Source organism: Molothrus ater, chromosome 3 (genome assembly GCF_012460135.2).
Source record: "Molothrus ater isolate BHLD 08-10-18 breed brown headed cowbird chromosome 3, BPBGC_Mater_1.1, whole genome shotgun sequence".
In the NCBI taxonomy this organism is placed as follows: Eukaryota; Metazoa; Chordata; class Aves; order Passeriformes; family Icteridae; genus Molothrus; species Molothrus ater.
This window is the reverse complement of record NC_050480.2, coordinates 40230277-40250091: the sequence shown is the minus strand read 5'-3', so window position 1 is coordinate 40250091 and position 19815 is coordinate 40230277. Positions and strand designations below refer to the sequence as shown.

Below are 19815 nucleotides of genomic sequence, written 5' to 3'. Positions count from 1 at the left end.
AGGGCATTCAAAAATTATCTTTTTTTTTTTTTTTCCTCAGGCCAGCTGCCTAAGAAATTTTCTTTGGAGCCAGCTGCCTGAATCCTGAGGGAGCCAGATCACTGTAATACCTCAGCATGAAATGTACCAACCTGTCCCCTGGGCCACTGGGGACACAGGTGCCTCCAGCTCCTTCAACCCTCAGACTCTGCTCTCTGCTCATGAGCAGGGTGTCCAGTGCAGCCATATGTCTGTCTGCTCAGGAGCTGCACACAAGGCAGGCTAGAGCAGCTCTGTCTCTCTAGAGAGGCTCCGGGCAACCAAGGATCCTGAGTATGCCAGCAATCCAAGTCCCAGTCCCAGCACTGTCTGTCCAGCAGCCAAAGTGTCTTGGGCTGTGCAGCTCAATGAATGTGGAACAGCCCCTGTGCTCCTCAGGGACAACTCTGAGTTGCTCAGTTAGCCACAGGAAGATCTACCTTGGACGCAAAAGCTGTTATCAGGAGCATTTGCAGTACACCATAAAGAGAAGATGCACCTGAATGGAAGACTCAGCCTAACTTTGCTTGGGAAATGGACTGGGAAAAGGACATGAGGTGGAAGATAGGTTAATATCATTTTTCCAGTTTGTTCACTATCTTTAAAGGAAACAGATAAAAATACAATATAAACATAATTTTCAGTGGAAATTTCTCTTTTTAGGCATCATAGGCAACAAAATAGACTAGACCAAAAAGAATGATAGTTTACTTTTTCTTTTTTTTCTTTTTTTGACAATTGGTAAGAATCTAGAAGTAATAAATTTTGTGAGCCATGTCTATTGTCAGTCAATTATGCCTTACCTTCAAAACAGATTCCCAAGTTTTTCTGAATTGATTCTCACACTCACTGGCCTCATCTCTGCTTACTTTTCACTCTCTCAAAATGTCACTCATCCATCAAGTTTCCTTGCCTACATTCATTTTTTGACATGGCTGCTTGCCTTGTCCATCCTTTCCTTCTTCAACCTCCTTACCCCACTGAATGCAAGGGCCCACTGAGTATCTCAAATGGAGCAAAAGCACATGAGGTGTTACTGCTCTGAATAGCTCTGTCCTTCAGAGTGAGATTGTTAAGGGCACAAAGGGGAATGAATTCAAGCCTTGGGATGACTCAGGAGAGGCTAAAACTGCAGAAACAGGTCATGGTCTGCTTTTCAACCAGATCAGCAAGACCAGAGTAAGATCTGAGCCATTTTCGTCTGGCACTGTCATCATGTTAGTCCTTGCTAAGTGATTCATCAGGTGTTTTTAGGCCAGGTGTTGCTGCCTGACTGATTTACCCCCATCAAGTACCTGCACCTTTGGCTTTCCATCTCTAAATACAGCGTTTTACATTTAACTTTACTAAATTTTGTGTTCCCTACTCTTCTTAATGTGTTGTACCAGATGATTTTTCAAGGTCTCTTCCAACCTGGGCTGCTCTGTGATTCTATAGAAAGCAGTTCCTCTGTGTGAGTCTGGCCTGTAAAAATCAGCCTATAATCTGAAATTCATCTTGATATTTTGCATTCAGAGAGATGAAGAGTCTTAAGAAGGCTGATCCAAATTTCTCTTCTTTCTTATTTTCTAGCTTTAATTCAATTTGTGCTGAATTCATGAATGATCTCATTTTTCGTTAGGCTTCTGTTATATCCCTGTTTTGCTAGTGATATTTTCTGTGAAGATGTTGACTGATTGGAAACATTTTTGAAGGAAAAAATAATCTGCATACTAAGTAATTGGAAATTGTATATAGAGATAGAATTTGTCTAGAAAGAAAAGGGGCATTTCCTTCCAGGTCACAGCTGGAACAGGACTGTTGAGTTTTTGTAAATATGATTAGTTGACATCTTCTTCAGCAAATGGGTGTAGCCAAAGATTTCACCATTAAACAAAAGGCTTATCACTGTAAAGGCTGCTGCAATGACTCTTACAGCAATTCCAAGGTGCTTACATCCTTTGATCTAGGTTTCCAGTCTATAGTATGCAGATGATTTGAGTCTGCCTTGCAAAGTTCTTGTTCTAACCACATTTCATTTCTCTTCAGGCTTTGCAGTACAAGTCATACTTCAACCTCTTCCCGAGTTTCGTTCCTGCTATATGTTCTTCAAATACTTTGTCCATTTTCTTACTCTGATCTTCAGTGAAAAGATTCTTCCAGTCACTTACACCACCTTCAAAGAAGCAAAAAACATCTCTTGAAAACCAAGACATTTTGTTTTTTATTCTATAGAGCTGTCATTTTTATTGCTTTGTACACTAAATTGTGTTGATCCATTTTCCAGATGAAACATTTTCCTACATCAATATAATTTTGTGAAATCAGTGGACTTACAGATATATGTGAAAAATCTTTTGCTATAATGCCAAAGTACATACTCCTCTTTAGGTGACTGTGTTCAAAAAGGCAGCCTAGCATTCTGTTTCCCTCCATCTCTCTCCTCTAGTCTGTTACGTCTGGCCAAGTGGAAGCTCATGAAGAATTAATTAAGAATCATCTGCCAGGAGGCAGAGCTGACTTTCTGCTCCTTTAGCAGCTTCAGTTTTTATCCAGTTATTTCTTCAACGTAAAATGCAGAAATAGATTCTGACAACCAGGTTGCCTTTCTCATGTCCATGTCCCCCATATTACACTGCAAAAGTAGTTCCCTTCTCTTCCCTCTCTTGTGTCCACCTGCATTCTTGCTTGCTTGGCTTAGTTCTAATGTGTAAGAGTGAACAGGCATCTGCAGTGGCCATCTCAGAAGATTCCCATACTCTCCTACAAAGTGTGGTCACACCACTCAGGCTGAGTTTGGCCCAGTGCTGCCTGCTCCAAAGGCTGGGCAATTGGTGATCCAGGCACAGAGGTGGAGAGGAATTCAGACACATGACAGTTCCTCCTTCCTGCCGGCCATCTGGGAGTCTCTAAGACTGGCTCTGCTGTGAGAGCCTTGCTGGGTATCTTCCTCACCAGTTGTCCTTGAATAGTCTTCTCAAGCAAAGCAGTGATAACCTGCTTGACACTAACTGACAATTCTAATGTGAGTGCAGAAAAAAGAACCAAAGCATGGCCCAAGTCCTTGAGAGTGGGACATTTCTACCTCTCAGCCCCTTGGAGCTTCCTACCTTTGCGAAAGAGAATATTGCCAAATGACCCATGGGTCTTGTCTGAGTTTTTCTTCATAGACTGGAAGCTGCTCCTCTCTACCACCAGCTGGAGCTGTTCCTCAGTCAGAGGAATTCCAAGGAACATAGCTATGTTTTTCACACTCAGGGCAGGATTCTGGAAAGAGGAAGGTGACATATGGCATGACTTTCAAACAAATGACTCTGATTCCCAGGGTATTTACACTTCCCTATATCTCTCTGCTGGCTGCATACAGACGGTATTCATAGAGTTCTCTAGGACTAGTGTGGCCCAGAGTGTTCCTCTCCTCCATTTTGGAGGAGATACGAGCTGCCTGCCTGTAGATTACAAAATATTATATATGATTTACAGTTGTGTAAAATATACACTGCTGAAAACATTTAAGCTCCTTCCCAAAAATATTACTGGTGATTTATATTCACAATTATTTGGGCTTATATCACAGATAAATGAAAAACGAGAATCATTCTCACAAGCAAAATTTTACAAAGACTTTTAAGTTTCAAGTTCACCTTTTCATCCCTTAAAAAAAAAAGTGTCACACACACTTTGGATACCCTGCATTCATATAAGGGTGAATTGGTTCAGAAAAAAATGTGCCTTGAAGTATAAAGTATTTGTAACTATTGGTAATTTTACCTCTTTTACATCTTCATAAGTTATTGTCATAATATTTTCTTTGTCAGCATATTTGTTCCATTCAGAAAGGTATTCAAAACAGCATCCCCAGGCCACTACATAAAACAAAGAATCCTAAAATGAAGCATAAATTAAGATTATGGAAGTTTTGCTCATTAAGTTTGTCAGCAAAGAGCTTTATTAATCATGTCTAAGGCAGGGTTTACACACTTGGTAGCATTTTAAGACAGCTCTGAGTTCATCAAAATATTAATAATTTTGCCAACCATCTTGTAAGACTCCCTTAATCCAGTCTAAAACCTTGTTGAACCCACCCTTGTGTTGGCTGTGTGGTATGCCAGACTCATAAACCAATGCTATCACTTTTTCTCTTTTGTAATGCATTAGAATTAGTCCCCTTTTTAATGCACTAGGCTTAGTCCAAATAATTCCTTTCATCCAAGTTGGCATGGAGGTGAGTATACAGCTACATGGACAGAACATGATGGACACAGGAGAGCAAGGGGTAAAGGGGACCCAAGATAGAGTAAGGAAGAACTGCTTTTTCCAGGAATAATACAAGTTTGTACAAATTAAAGAAGTCTCTGGAATCAGTGTTTTAGTGAATATTAATCTCAAGCAGTAAGACAAAGAAGATAAACTTCAGATTTCTAATTCTATGTCATTAATCTCTCTCTCTTTTGGTACTGTAAACGAAAAATTCCTAGAGAAGATGATTTACCAAAGAACAAAGGTTTTTAGACAAAGACAAATCATTGGACAATTGACATAGACAGAAACATATACTGTACTTTTCTTTGTCATGAAATCTGTGAAGAAATCATCCCAGGTCTCATAGGAGGGAAGAAGAGCCATGCCATTGGAAAAATGGTAATAAGATGTAGCAACATCTTTTGGATTACGAATCAGTAACAATATCTAGAAAAAAAAATTGTATTACTATTTATAGGGAAAGACATAGCAGACTACAGCATAAAAAAAGAAATAACAATAATATACTTTGTAACTGCAGTTGGGGATTGCTAATAAATTGTGTGCTCCTTGCAGAAGTAGCAATTTCATTCCCAGATCTGGAGATGCAGTAATTAAATTTGCTTTGGTACCATGAGAAGATGGTTGCCTATAATTATTATCTTATACAGATTAACCAAATTATTTATCCAGAATCTAAATGTGTTTTGATCAATACAGGCATAGGTCATCTTTTAAGTAGCAGGGAAAATTCACAAAATATAAATTCTCATGGAAATTCAACACATTGAAGCCCTCACTTGCAACAATGCCATAAAATTCCTCCCACAGGAAATCCCATCAAAATCCATTTTGCCTCTGGAGGATTTGTTCAAGCCCTGCAACTCTCTTGTGGAAACTGTCACAAAGGGGCCAATAAGGGCAAACTGTGGTTAAGTGAGGTGAATGGCACTTCTTAAACATGTAGTAGAGCCTTAAACATGTAGAAATGGCCAGGCTTAACGCTTAAGTAAAAAAGAGTGATTATGAAAAATGCCAGAAAAGTACTACATTGGATCTTTAAAAAAATTCTGTTGAATTGTTTCCTTTAATACATTAAAATAAGCACCCACCTTGGCATTGTTTTGGAAGATAGATTCGGGAAGATTTTCAGGACGGAGATGAGTAACCATAAATCTTGGAGAAGGTAATTTGGTCATTCGCTTGAGGAATTGGAAGGAGGAAAGTGGACAGTTCAGTTAGTACAAGTATTCTTTTCATTAACCTATGCTAAAATGTGGCCTTGATGAATTTATCTACAGCTATTGGCTGCTTGAAGTGGTTTTTTTTGGTGTTTTTAGTGAGTGTTGTCCTGGGATATTAGTGGGCTGCTCTGAGTAGGTCTAATCCTCAAAAGCCCATGAGTAATTGGAAAAAGGACTATCCATTGCTAGTTCTCTTCAGTGATAATTCTCTTCAGTTCTGGTAGACAAGGGATCAAATCTAGAGGTGGAGTACAGATTAGCTATCTATGAAAGCTGAAGCATCTCAAGGACTGAGAGAGGGGATGAGGAGGAAGAGCTAGTAAAAGAGACAAGTGCTAATATGACATGATTTGACACTTCATGAAGCTCTTCTTAAATACAAAAGATGCTATGTTGAATTTCTGAACTTCTTATGTCTCATGGTTATGTCCTCCTCTCAGTCCCACTGAAGTGTCTATTTATTTGTATGTGTTCAGTATTTGACAGTCCAGGTGAGATTACTCCAGACCAGATGCCACATAAAGAGGAGTGGTAAAGGTCTTATCAAACAATAGAATAGATCATATTTCATATATTCTGTATTTGAAGCACATAATGTTGATCATTTCCATACATATTCCATTCCCACCTCATATTTCTCAGCATCTCCAACTTCTAGGTATGATATTACTTCTTGTTCTTCAGCAATCAGACTGCTTTCACTACCTGGTGTTTTCTTTTGAGATATGGCTATCAGGTCAGTTAGGATTTGACTTAGCCAGTTAGTGCCTGAAAGAAGAAAAGTACAGAAGTGCTTGTAAAAATTTAGGATGGAACGAAAAAGATTTACCAAGGAAGTCAAGAGGTGGTAGTACTACCAGGTGGGTTACCGGGTCTCCTTTCATGTCATACAATCACAGCTGACTGTCTGGTCAAGCACCACCCAGGATCCTACCTTTGCTCCTCACAAAGACATATCTCTCCAACTTGAACAGTTCAATACACTGTCAATTAATTTGTATACTGTAAACTGACTAATCAGGGAGAAGAACCACTGAGATTCAACTAGGAAAACCTTCATAAATTCAACTAGGAATACCTGCATATAATAAATTTTGTTATGATCCATATAAGGGAGACTGGGGTGGTAAACTTGTACTTTAAAACCTAATACATGAAGTGTTTTCTGGTGTGCTGGATTATCTTTGGAAGAAAGATGGGTTACAGCACTTCAAGACAGGTGCAGAACTAGATCTGAAAATTGTGCATTCATTTTCTTTCACAACTGGAAAAACCTCTCTGAAGTGACATTTCCTAGACACACTTGCTATCTTTTTCTTCAAAAGATTACAAAGAGCCTGCATAGATCTCCCATCTCTAATTTACCATGTCCTGACTTCTGGACACTGGGTGCCTACATCTTTCTCACTGCAATCTTAACAAGTGCATTCCAGTGCATAACATTTCTTCAAAAAGAAAACACAATGAAAACGCAACAACTTCACAATCCTGTCAGCTGTGACTATCCGCTGTAAGGCAGTGTGAGCCAATTGCTGGAAGAGAGAAACAGCAAGATTGAGGTGTATATGAGGCACATCTAATCCAAACCTTTGGCTTGCATGTGGACCAATGCTTTCAGGCAGATTGTGGGAATACATAGCATAATTTGCAATACTAGCAAAGATGTCTTCTTGATTTTCAAAAATTAAAGAACAGTGCAATCACTTCAAGGACTACAAAAATATTTTTGATAGCTATTTCCTGACACCTATGTGACATAAACTAAAGAATATTGAATATACCATTTGAAGGCACCAAAGGCTCCATTGTAAAAATATAAAGCTCTTAACTTTACAAACATACATGTGGGAGCAGATCGTGTAATATCAGGAGATTTTGTTACCTATTGTGTAAAAAACTGTATTTTGATTCTCTCCAATTTTTGCATTTAACTTCATAACTATGAAAAGTAAAGATTAGGCATAACTTTAGATGCTATAGAAAAGAAAATCTGACTGTTTTTCTCAGTATTTTGGAAAATTTCTCATATCAAATATGCATAATTCATTTCTGGTACTTCTTGAGAATGAAATCAGTTTTACAAAATTTGGTGAACATTCTAAATACAATTATTTAGCATAATATATAATATGTACAATGTCATATATATTGCATATATTTAGCACAAATCTTATTTCTTATTATTACAGAAACTTGTTTAGGAAAAAAATTAAAATATATTCACCGGATTTAGGGTATCCTGCCAAAATTACATCATCTCTTCGGGCTTCAAAGGACTCCAAGGCTTTGAAAGTTTCAGGACTGCAAATAGTCCTAGGGTAGAGAATTCCCTTGTAATAAAAAAGCAGTTCATCACGATGCATGGTGTTGGCAGCTGCTATTGCCTTAACCATGAAATCAACAGATTTTATCCTGGACTTCTCCATTCTTCTCTCACTCACACACACACAGGCTCTGTCACAGTGTGAAATGCTGTGTAGAAGGACAAACCCTCAGGAGCAGATTTTCCTTTAATAGGTGCTTAGTTTGTTGTTTGGGTTTTTTTTTCTTGACCCGATGAATAATTTACCTCTTTCTGAACCTGTGAAGATATATACAGCTCCAGTCAAAGACCTTTGAAATCAATTCAAGTTGAATATAAACTAACAAGATAAGCAGACATATGCAATTGCATTCTAGGGTAAAGGAGTTAAATAATTTCTAAAGCGCATGCCAAAAAGTCTGTGATTACAACACAGAGTTTATATAGAACAATATATAAAGACATGAACTGCAGATTGGAATTTAAATGTCATGATCAAAATCCTCAAGGCAGTTCATCTCTTTCCAGTACTTGCTGCTGGGTTTTTCTTTTTTTTCTTTATTATATCACTCATCATTCTCACCAAAGTTAAATAAAATGTGTTGGGATGGGGAGAGAAGATGTTCAGTGCGCTAGAGCCTGAGCTGAGGACAGTCCTGTGAGTGTGGCTGGCTGCTCCCTGCTGCTGGAGCCCAGGAGGGCACAGGGGCACAGGCACTCTTGGGCCACTCATCAGACTGCACTACAGAGGTCTGTTTTTCTGGTGGTTACACAAAAATTACTCCTTGCTACATTTCTTTAATGAGCTCAATCATTGTTTAACAACTGATCAGTGCTTAGGGAGTTGGTGACAATATAACCTCAGCTACAGTGAGTAGTGTTTATCATGCACTTCAGATGATGAGCTGCTGACTGCCCTGACCCCAGTAAAGGAACTGGCTTTAGACTCAGGTTCAATATTTAAGTCTCTGGAAAAGACCTATGGTCTTTGATGCTACTGATACCAGCAACAGGAAATATTGGGGCAACTAGTAAGATTAAAAATGTTAAATTAAACCAACGAAATACCTGTAAATGTTATTTCCTAAAATATTTATCACTGGTGATTAATGCAGTGCAATTTGCCAGTTGGACAAGGATGTAGTGCATAGCTGGACAGTGGATCTCAACCTGGCTTGCCATTGACTCCACTAATGGATACACATCCCAGGATAAAGGTTCCTTACAGGCCATGGCTCTGTCCTGCATCCAGGCACTGTAAAGCAATGTCCACGGCTGAGGAGAGGTATCACCCAAACCAGATTTCTCAGGATGAAATACTCACATCTGAGAATTTTGTGTCATTAAATCTGACAGGAGGGTCACTTGCATGTGACATTTTAGTGCAATAGTGTGAATCCAATTCTACTTGTACTACTTCACTTTCTTTTCTCTCTCCTTATGTCCATAATTTATTCTTTGGTGAAATTGTTACATATGGAACTGTTATTTGTATTCTGGGTGACACCTTTTTAGAAGGTAAGGAGTGCTGAGATGGTGAAATGGGTATTTCCACTGGTCATCCCAACAGAGAACAGGCAATAGAGGAACGTGATTTATCCTGTGAAGGGGCCTTTCACTCTCCTTCATGCCCTTGAATACAGGGCATGTAGTCCCTACCCATATATCAAACCATTTTATCACATCCTTGTCTCTTTCTTCATAAATGGATGTTAGACACAAGATTAGTTAAACAGTAAGACAGTATCAAATGAAAATTGTACCTGCAAGACTTGGAAGATTGCTTAAAATTACCTACAAAGAATAATTTAAAATTATTTGTCTGGTCTCCCAAAATGCAGAACCATCAAAATAGACCATTTTATTGAAAAAACTTTCTCTATCAGTACTATTTTACTCTTAAAAGTTGAAGACACTGTTCATATATTATGCTTTCGGTAAGCTTTGTTTTAGTTACTCTTTTCAGCTCCTTGTTCATGAGCTAACTCAGAATTGCAGAGGAAAATTTCCACCTATTTTCCAGTTCTAAACAGTAAGGGCATTCAAAAATTATCTTTTTTTTTTTCCTCAGGCCAGCTGCCTAAGAAATTTTCTTTGGAGCCAGCTGCCTGAATCCTGAGGGAGCCAGATCACTGTAATACCTCAGCATGAAATGTACCAACCTGTCCCCTGGGCCACTGGGGACACAGGTGCCTCCAGCTCCTTCAACCCTCAGACTCTGCTCTCTGCTCATGAGCAGGTTGTCCAGTGCAGCCATATGTCTGTCTGCTCAGGAGCTGCACACAAGGCAGGCTAGAGCAGCTCTGTCTCTCTAGAGAGGCTCCGGGCAACCAAGGATCCTGAGTATGCCAGCAATCCAAGTCCCAGTCCCAGCACTGTCTGTCCAGCAGCCAAAGTGTCTTGGGCTGTGCAGCTCAATGAATGTGGAACAGCCCCTGTGCTCCTGAGTTGCTCAGTTAGCCACAGGAAGATCTACCTTGGACGCAAAAGCTGTTATCAGGAGCATTTGCAGTACACCATAAAGAGAAGATGCACCTGAATGGAAGACTCAGCCTAACTTTGCTTGGGAAATGGACTGGGAAAAGGACATGAGGTGGAAGATGGGTTAATATCATTTTTCCAGTTTGTTCACTATCTTTAAAGGAAACAGATAAAAATACAATATAAACATAATTTTCAGTGGAAATTTCTCTTTTTAGGCATCATAGGCAACAAAATAGACTAGACCAAAAAGAATGATAGTTTACTTTTTCTTTTTTTTCTTTTTTTGACAATTGGTAAGAATCTAGAAGTAATACATTTTGTGAGCCATGTCTATTGTCAGTCAATTATGTCTTACCTTCAAAACAGATTCCCAAGTTTTTCTGAATTGATTCTCACACTCACTGGCCTCATCTCTGCTTACTTTTCACTCTCTCAAAATGTCACTCATCCATCAAGTTTCCTTGCCTACATTCATTTTTTGACATGGCCGCTTGCCTTGTCCATCCTTTCCTTCTTCAACCTCCTTACCCCACTGAATGCAAGGGCCCACTGAGTATCTCAAATGGAGCAAAAGCACATGAGGTGTTACTGCTCTGAATAGCTCTGTCCTTCAGAGTGAGATTGTTAAGGGCACAAAGGGGAATGAATTCAAGCCTTGGGATGACTCAGGAGAGGCTAAAACTGCAGAAACAAGTCATGGTCTGCTTTTCAACCAGATCAGCAAGACCAGAGTAAGATCTGAGCCATTTTCGTCTGGCACTGTCATCATGTTAGTCCTTGCTAAGTGATTCATCAGGTGTTTTTAGGCCAGGTGTTGCTGCCTGACTGATTTACCCCCATCAAGTACCTGCACCTTTGGCTTCCCTTTTCTAAACATAGAGTTTTAAACTTACCATTACTAAATGCTGGGTTCCCTCATCTTCTCAATGTGTTATGTTTCAAATTGTTTTGCCATTTCTCCTGGTACTTTCAGCCCTCTCTTCTGATCCCCAGACTTACAAGTCAGTCATTTTTGATACAGTGTGTGATATTAGTCTGCCCACCAGTGTTAAAACAAGATTGAATGGGATCAGGACTCACCACTAAAGGAGATTGCTTTAATTGCCCTCCCAATTTTGCTGTCCACCGGTATATGCAGTGTGACCATAAGCAAACTATTGCAACGAAGTTCATCATATCCATGGGAACAAGTGGATATTCCTGAAAGTATTGCTGATGTTGACAGTGTTTCTGAATGTCTTTTATTGCTGTTGTATGAATTTCTAAGAATGTAAGTCTCCTTCCAGTACTTTCATTTCCATAAGCAAGGTTTATACATTGCCACCTCCACATAAATTTGTGGAGGTGGCAATGTACAAACATTTGCATTTTCTGTCGGTGGCTTATTCAAGAGGTAAGTTATCTTAAGGATGATCACACCTTGTTTCACATAATTTTTATTTACTATTTCATTTTCTTCAAAATGTTCCATGGTCAGTTGCTTTGTCATTTTTGCTACTACATTCCTAAGTATCAAGTTAAGGAGACTGTTCTATTCTGATTCTTCATTCACAAGTTTTTAAACACTGCTGTTATGTATGTTCTCATCCAGGAATCTGGTACCTTTCTGGTTGCTTACAGATAACTTGCAGTTGTTCAAAGATGCTTTGCCACAGGACTTTCTGCTGCTCTGCTTTTGAATCCATTCATTTATTTTCTAAATATTCTAAGTATTACTTCTAGCATTCCAATTTCTTTATGAAACTCTGCATGTCCACTTATGTCCACGCAGAATCAACCAGCTTTAGAAGAATGAAAAAAAACTTTGAATATTTCATTCCTTCCAACTCTATATTTTATTTTTACACCTTATCTACACAGTGATGCATCTATAATTTGGCTGGGGCTTTTCCTGGTTTTAATTCAACTATACTTAGAGAACCTCATTTTGCCTTATTTTTCCAGAACAGGTCCCTGGAAAAATCTGAAATACTGTGTCTAGAGAGGCAAATGCCAATGGCAGTACAAGAGAGCTGGGTAGAGCAATGTCTCACACCATCACTCGTGACAACCCCACTATCTCAATGGAGGTATTTTCAAGAAAGACACAAAGAAAGCAGAAGGCTTCCTAAGAAGACCACAAAGTTGAGAAGTCTCAGGGACAACCTCATCACAGTTTTCAGTGCTTAAAGGGAAGCTACAAAGAGGATAAAGGCTCCCTATTCACCAGACACCACATGGAGAAGAAAGGAGGCAGTGAGGTCAAGTTGCAACAGGGGAGGTTTAATCTTGATACATTAAGTTCTTTACAGCAAGAACAACCATTTGCTGGAACAATGCCTACAGAAATAAGGTAGAATCCTCATCACTGGAGGTTTCAAGATATGATATTTAGATATTTAGCCTCATCCAGGCTCCCTTTCCCATGAAAGGTTGTACCAGATGATTTTTCAAGGTCTCTTCCAACCTGGGCTGCTCTGTGTTCCTATAAAAAGCAGTGCCTCTGACTGAATCTTGCCTCTTAATTTCTGACCATATCTGAAATCCATCTTGGTATTTTGCATTCAGAGAGATGAAGAGCCCTACAAACACTGATCCATATTCCCCTTCTTTCTCCTTTCTCTAGCTTTGATTCAATTTGTGACGAATTCATGGATGATCTCATTTGTTAGACTTCTATCATATCCCTGTTTTTGCTAGTGATATTTTCTGTGAAGATGTTGACTGATTTGAAATATTTTTGAAGGAAAAAATAATCTTCATACTAAATAATTAGAAATCAGCTACAGAGATAGAATTTGTCTAGAAAGAAAAGAAGAATTTCCTTCCAGGTGACAGATGGAACAGTGATTTTGAGTATTTGTAAATATCATTAGTTGACATCATCTTCTGCAAATGGGTGTAGCCAAAGATCTCACCATAAAACAAAATGCTCATCACTCATCAGTATCACTGTAAAGGCTGCTGCAATGACTCTTACAGCAATTCCAAGGTGCTTACATCCTTTGATCTAGGTTTCCAGTCTATAGCATGCAGATGATATGAGTCTGCCTTGCAGAGTTCTTGTTCTAACCACATTTCATTTCTCTTCAGGCTTTGCAGTACAAGTCATACTTCAACCTCTTCCCGAGTTTAGTTCCTGCTATATGTTCCTCAAATACTTTGTCCATTTTCTCATTCTGATCTTCAGTGAAATGATTCTTCCAGTCACTTACACCACCTTCAAAGAAGCAGGAACAAACTCTTGAAAACCAAGACATTTCGTTTTTTATTCTATAGGCTGTCATTTTTATTGCATTGTGCACTAAATCGTTTTGATCCATTTTCCAGATGAAACATTTTCCTACATCAATATAATTTTGTGAAATCAGTGGACTTACAGATATATGTGAAAAATCTTTTGCTATAATGCCAAAGTACATACTCCTCTTTAGGTGACTGTGTTCAAAAAGGCAGCCTAGCATTCTGTTTCCCTCAATCCCTCTCCTCTAGTCTGTTATGTCTGGCCAAGTGGAAGCTCGTGAAGAATTAATTAAAAATCATCTGCCAGGAGGCAGAGCTGATGTTCTGCTCCTTTAGCAGCTTCAGTTTTTATCCAGTTATTTCTTCAACGTAAAATGCAGAAATAGATTCTGACAACCAGGTTGCCTTTCTCATGTCCATGTCCCCCATATTACACTGCAAAAGTAGTTCCCTTCTCTTCCCTCTCTTGTGTCCACCTGCATTCTTGCTTGCTTGGCTTAGTTCTAATGTGTAAGAGTGAACAGGCATCTGCAGTGGCCATCTCAGAAGATTCCCATACTCTCCTACAAAGTGTGGTCACACCACTCAGGCTGAGTTTGGCCCAGTGCTGCCTGCTCCAAAGGCTGGGCAATTGGTGATCCAGGCACAGAGGTGGAGAGGAATTCAGACACATGACAGTTCCTCCTTCCTGCCGGCCATCTGGGAGTCTCTAAGACTGGCTCTGCTGTGAGAGCCTTGCTGGGTATCTTCCTCACCAGTTGTCCTTGAATAGTCTTCTCAAGCAAAGCAGTGATAACCTGCTTGACACTAACTGACAATTCTAATGTGAGTGCAGGAAAAAGAACCAAAGCATGGCCCAAGTCCTTGAGAGTGGGACATTTCTACCTCTCAGCCCCTTGGAGCTTCCTACCTTTGCGAAAGAGAATATTGCCAAGTGACCCATGGGTCTTGTCTGAGTTTTTCTTCATAGACTGGAAGCTGCTCCTCTCTACCACCAGCTGGAGCTGTTCCTCAGTCAGAGGAATTCCAAGGAACGTAGCTATGTTTTTCACACCCTGGGCACGATTCTGGAAAGAGGAATGTAACATATGGCATGACTTTCAAACAAATGACTCTGATTTCCAAGGTGTTTACGCTTCCCTATATATCTCTGCTGGCTGCATACAGAGGGTGTTCACAGAGTGCACCAGGACTAGGGTGTGTCATAGTGTTTCTCTTCTCCTTAATTATTTTGGAGGAGACTTGAGGTGCATTCCTGTAGATTACAAAATATTATATATGATTTACAGTTATGTAAAATATACACTGCTGAAAACACAAGAGCTCCTTCTCAAAGATGGATTACTGTTGATTTTGGTTTAAAATTACTTGGGCTTATATTACAGAATTCACAGAATGACTGGGTTTGAAGACACCTTAGAGATCATCGAGTCCAACCCATGCTCTAACACCTCAACTAAACCATGGTATTTAGTGCCATATCCAGTCTTACAGATAAATAAAAAACAAGAATCATTTTGACAAGCAAAATTTTAAGAGGGCTTTTAAGTTTGAATTTCACCACTTCTTCCCTTAAAACAGATTCTTAAAACAAGAATCTGTCTCACACACCTTGGATACCCTGCATACATATAAGGGTATATTAGTTCAGGAAAAAAATGTCCCTTCAAATATAAAGTATTTGTAAGTATTGATAACCTTACCTCTTTTACCTCTTCATAAGTTATTGTCATAATATTTTCTTTGTCAGCATGTTTGTTCCATTCAGAAAGGTATTCAAAATAGCATCCCCAGGCCACTAAATAAAGAAAAGAATCCAAAGATGAAGCATAAATTAAGATTATGCAAATTTTGCTCATTAAGTTGTGTCAGCCAAGGGCTTTATTAATCAGGTTTATGACAAAGTTCACACTCTTCTGTGGGAATTATCAGTTTTGCTTGAGGATCAAGCATATGATACCATTTGTAAGTCAGATAAATAAAATTTGTTAGCATTTCAAGACAGTTTTGAGTGCACCAAAAAAACTATCATCTTGCCGACCATCTTGTAAGACTCCCTTAATCCAGTCTGAAACCTTGTTGAAACCCCCTTTCTGCTGCCCATGTACTACCCAAAAGTCATAACTTTAAACTAGTGCTATTAGTTTTTTTAATGCATTAGAATTAGTCCCCTTTTTAATGCACTAGGCTTAGTCCAAATAATTCCTTTCATCCAATTTGGCTTGGAAGTGATTCTATAGTTCCATGGACAGAACATGATGGACATAGGAGAGCAGGGGGAAAAGGGGACCCAAGATAGAGATAAGGAAGAACTGCCTCTTCCAGGAAAAATACCAGTTTGTACAAATTTAAAAAGCCTGTGGAAGTGCAGTTTTGACAAATATTTATCCTCAAGCAGTAAGACAAGCATGGAAAACTTCAGTTAAGAAGTCTAACTCTCAGTCTTTAATCTCTGGTTTGTACTGTAAACGAAAAATTCCTAGAGAAGATGATTTACCAAAAAACAAATGTTTTTAGACAAAGACAAATAATTGGACAATTGACATAGAAAGAAAAATATACTGTACTTTTCTTTGTCATGAAATCTGCGAAGAAATCATCCCAGGTCTCATAGGAGGGAAGAGTAGGCAGGCCATTGCAAAAGTGGTAGAAAGATGTAGCAACATCTTTTGGATTACGAATCAGTAACAATATCTAGAGAAAAACTGTATTACTATTTATAGGGAAAGACATAGCAGACTACAGCATAAAAAAAGAAATAACAATAATCTACTTTATAACTGAAGTTGGGGATTTCAAATACCTTGTGTGCTCCTTGCAGAAGTAGAAATTTCATTCCCTATTCAGAAGATGCAGTAATTAAATCTGTTTTAAATTTAATTTTTTTTGATCAATAATTTGTTTTAAATATGTTTTGATCAATACAGGCATAGGTCATTTTTTAAGTAGCAGGGAAAATTCACAAAATATAAATTCTCATGGAAATTCAACACATTGAAGCCCTCACTTGCAACAATGCCATAAAATTCCTCCCACAGGAAATCCCGTCAAAATCCATTTTGCCTCTGGAGGATTTGTTCAAGCCCTGCAACTCTCTTGTGGAAACTGTCACAAAGGGGCCAATAAGGGCAAACTGTGGTTAAGTGAGGTGAATGGCACTTCTTAAACATGTAGTAGAGCCTTAAACATGTAGAAATGGCCAGGCTTAACGCTTAAGTAAAAAAGAGTGATTATGAAAAATGCCAGAAAAGTACTACATTGGATCTTTAAAAAAATTCTGTTGAATTGTTTCCTTTAATACATTAAAATAAGCACCCACCTTGGCATTGTTTTGGAAGATAGATTCGGGAAGATTTTCAGGACGGAGATGAGTAACCATAAATCTTGGAGAAGGTAATTTGGTCATTCGCTTGAGGAATTGCAAGGAGGAAAGTGGACAGTTCAGTTAGTACAAGTATTCTTTTCATTAACCTATGCTAAAATGTGGCCTTGATGAATTTATCTACAGTTATTGGCTGCTTGAAGTGGTTTTTTTTGGTGTTTTTAGTGAGTGTTGTCCTGGGATATTAGTGGGCTGCTCTGAGTAGGTCTAATCCTCAAAAGCCCATGAGTAATTGGAAAAAGGACTATCCATTGCTAGTTCTCTTCAGTGATAATTCTCTTCAGTTCTGGTAGACAAGGGATCAAATCTAGAGGTGGAGTACAGATTAGCTATCTATGAAAGCTGAAGCATCTCAAGGACTGAGGGAGGGGATGAGGAGGAAGAGCTAGTAAAAGAGACAAGTGCTAATATGACATGATTTGACACTTCATGAAGCTCTTCTTAAATACAAAAGATGCTATGTTGAATTTCTGAACTTCTTATGTCTCATGGTTATGTCCTCCTCTCAGTCCCACTGAAGTGTCTATTTATTTGTATGTGTTCAGTATTTGACAGTCCAGGTGAGATTACTCCAGACCAGATGCCACATAAAGAGGAGTGGTAAAGGTCTTATCAAACAATAGAATAGATCTTATTTCATATATTCTGTATTTGAAGCACATAATGTTGATCATTTCCATACATATTCCATTCCCACCTCATATTTCTCAGCATCTCCAACTTCGAGATAGGGGAATTCTTCTTGTTCTTCAGCATTCACACTGCTTTCACTACCTGGTGTTTTCTTTTGAGATATGGCTATCAGGTCAGTTAGGATTTGACTTAGCCAGTTAGTGCCTGAAAGAAGAAAAGTACAGAAGTGCTTGTAAAACTTTTAGGATGGAACGAAAAAGATTTACCAAAGAAGTCAAGAGGTGGTAGTACTACCAGGTGGGTTACCTGGTCTCCTTTCATGTCATACAATCACAGCTGACTGTCTGGTCAAGCACCACCCAGGATCCTACCTTTGCTCCTCATAAGGACATATTTCTCCAACTTGAACAGTTCAGTACACCATAAAGTAACTTGTACACTGTAAACTGACTAATCAGGGAGAAGAACCACTGAGATTCAACTAGGAAAACCTGCATATAATAAATTTTATTGTGACACATATAAGAGCGATTGGGGTGGTGACCCTATACTTTAAAACCTAATGAATTAATTTTTTTCTGCTGTGCTGGATTATCTTTGGAAGAAAGATGGGTTACAGCACTTCAAGACAGGTGCAGAACTAGATCTGAAAATTGTGCATTCATTTTCTTTCACAACTGGAAAAACCTCTCTGAAGTGACATTTCCTAGACACACTTGCTATCTTTTTCTTCAAAAGATTACAAAGAGCCTGCATAGATCTCCCATCTCTAATTTACCATGTCCTGACTTCTGGACACTGGGTGCCTACATCTTTCTCACTGCAATCTTAACAAGTGCATTCCAGTGCATAACATTTCTTCAAAAAGAAAACACAATGAAAACGCAACAACTTCACAATCCTGTCAGCTGTAACTATCCACTGTAAGGCAGTGTGAGCCAATTGCTGGAAGAGAGAAACAGCAAGATTGAGGTGTATATGAGGCACATCTAATCCAAACCTTTGGCTTGCATGTGGACCAATGCTTTCAGGCAGAACGAGCCAATATGTCGGGTAAACTTCACCCCTAGCAAAGATGTCTTCTTGATTTCCCAATAATTAAAGAACAGTGCAATCACTTCGAGGACTGCAAAAATATTTTTGATAGCAATTTCTTGACATCTATGGGAAATAATCTAAGAAATTTTCACCATTTGAAGGTACCAAAGCCTCCATTGTAAAAACATAAAGCTCTTAACTTTACAAACATACATGTGGAAGTAGATCGTGTAATATCAGGAGACCTAGTTACCTGTGGTGTAAAAAACTGTATTTTGATTCTCTCCAATTTTTGCATTTAATTTCATAACTATGAAAAGTAAAAATAACAAAAACCTTTGATGCTATAGAAAAGAAAATCGGAATGTTTTTCACAGACTTCTGGAAAATTTCTCATATCAAATATGCATAATTCATTTCTGGTACTTTTTGAGAATGAAATCAGTTTTACAAAATTTGGCGAACATTCTAAATGCAATTATTTAGCATAATATCATATTATGTATCATATCATATATATTTCATATATTTAGTACCAACCTTGTTACTTGCTATTACAGGAACTTGTTTAGGAAAAAATTAAAATATATTCACCGGATTTAGGGTATCCTGCCAAAATTACATCATCCCTTCTGGCTTCAAAGGACTCCAAGGCTTTGAACACTTCAGGACTGCAAACAGTGGCAGGATAGAGAATTCCCTTGTAAGAAAAGAGCAGTTCATCAGGACGCATGGAGTTGGCAGCTGCTAATGCCTTATCTACCAAACCAATAAATGTTTTCCTGGACTTCTCCATTCTTCTTCTCTCTCACACAAAGCCTCTGGCAAAGTGTGAAATGCTGTGTAGAAGGAGAAACCCACAGATTGTTCTTTAATAGGTGCTTGGTTTTCACTTTGGATTTTTTTATTCCTTGAGTCTATGAACAATAGTTTACCTTCTTCTGAACCTGGGAAGATATATACAGCTCCAGTCAAATACCTTACGCAATATGAACCTTTGAAATCAATTGAAGTTGAATATAAACTAACAAGATTAGCAGACATATGCAATTGCATTCTAGGAAAAAGGTCATGCCAAAAAGTCAGATTACAACACAGAGTTTATAAACAGGATAGAACAATATATAAAGACATGAATTGCAGATTGGAATTTAAATGTCATGATCAAAATCCTCAAGGCAGTTCATCTCTTTCCAGTACTTGCTGCTGGGATTTTCTTTTCTTTCTTTATTATATCACTCATCATTCTCACCAAAGTTAAATAAAGAGTT

At 38.5% G+C, this 19815-nt stretch overlaps 2 protein-coding genes across 2 annotated transcripts; both read right to left on the bottom strand.

The window, feature by feature from the left end:
• Positions 1–1976: 1976 nt before the first annotated feature.
• On the bottom strand, positions 1977–7909 carry LOC118685263 (sulfotransferase 6B1-like). The gene is made up of 7 exons (XM_036380712.1): positions 7708–7909; positions 6112–6251; positions 5352–5441; positions 4560–4686; positions 3769–3863; positions 3108–3264; positions 1977–2173 (listed from the first exon to the last, which is right to left on the bottom strand). The coding sequence occupies exons 1-7, from the start codon at positions 7907–7909 to the stop codon at positions 2043–2045; spliced, it is 942 nt and encodes a 313-aa protein (XP_036236605.1). The 3' UTR covers positions 1977–2042.
• A 96-nt stretch (positions 7910–8005) lies between these two features.
• Positions 8006–19340, bottom strand: LOC118685360 (sulfotransferase 6B1-like). The gene is made up of 8 exons (XM_036380860.2): positions 19139–19340; positions 17571–17710; positions 16811–16900; positions 16059–16185; positions 15195–15289; positions 14402–14558; positions 13229–13468; positions 8006–8064 (listed from the first exon to the last, which is right to left on the bottom strand). Exons 1-7 carry the CDS (start codon positions 19338–19340, stop codon positions 13338–13340), a joined length of 942 nt encoding a protein of 313 aa, XP_036236753.1. The 3' UTR covers positions 8006–8064; positions 13229–13337.
• Positions 19341–19815: the final 475 nt, after the last annotated feature.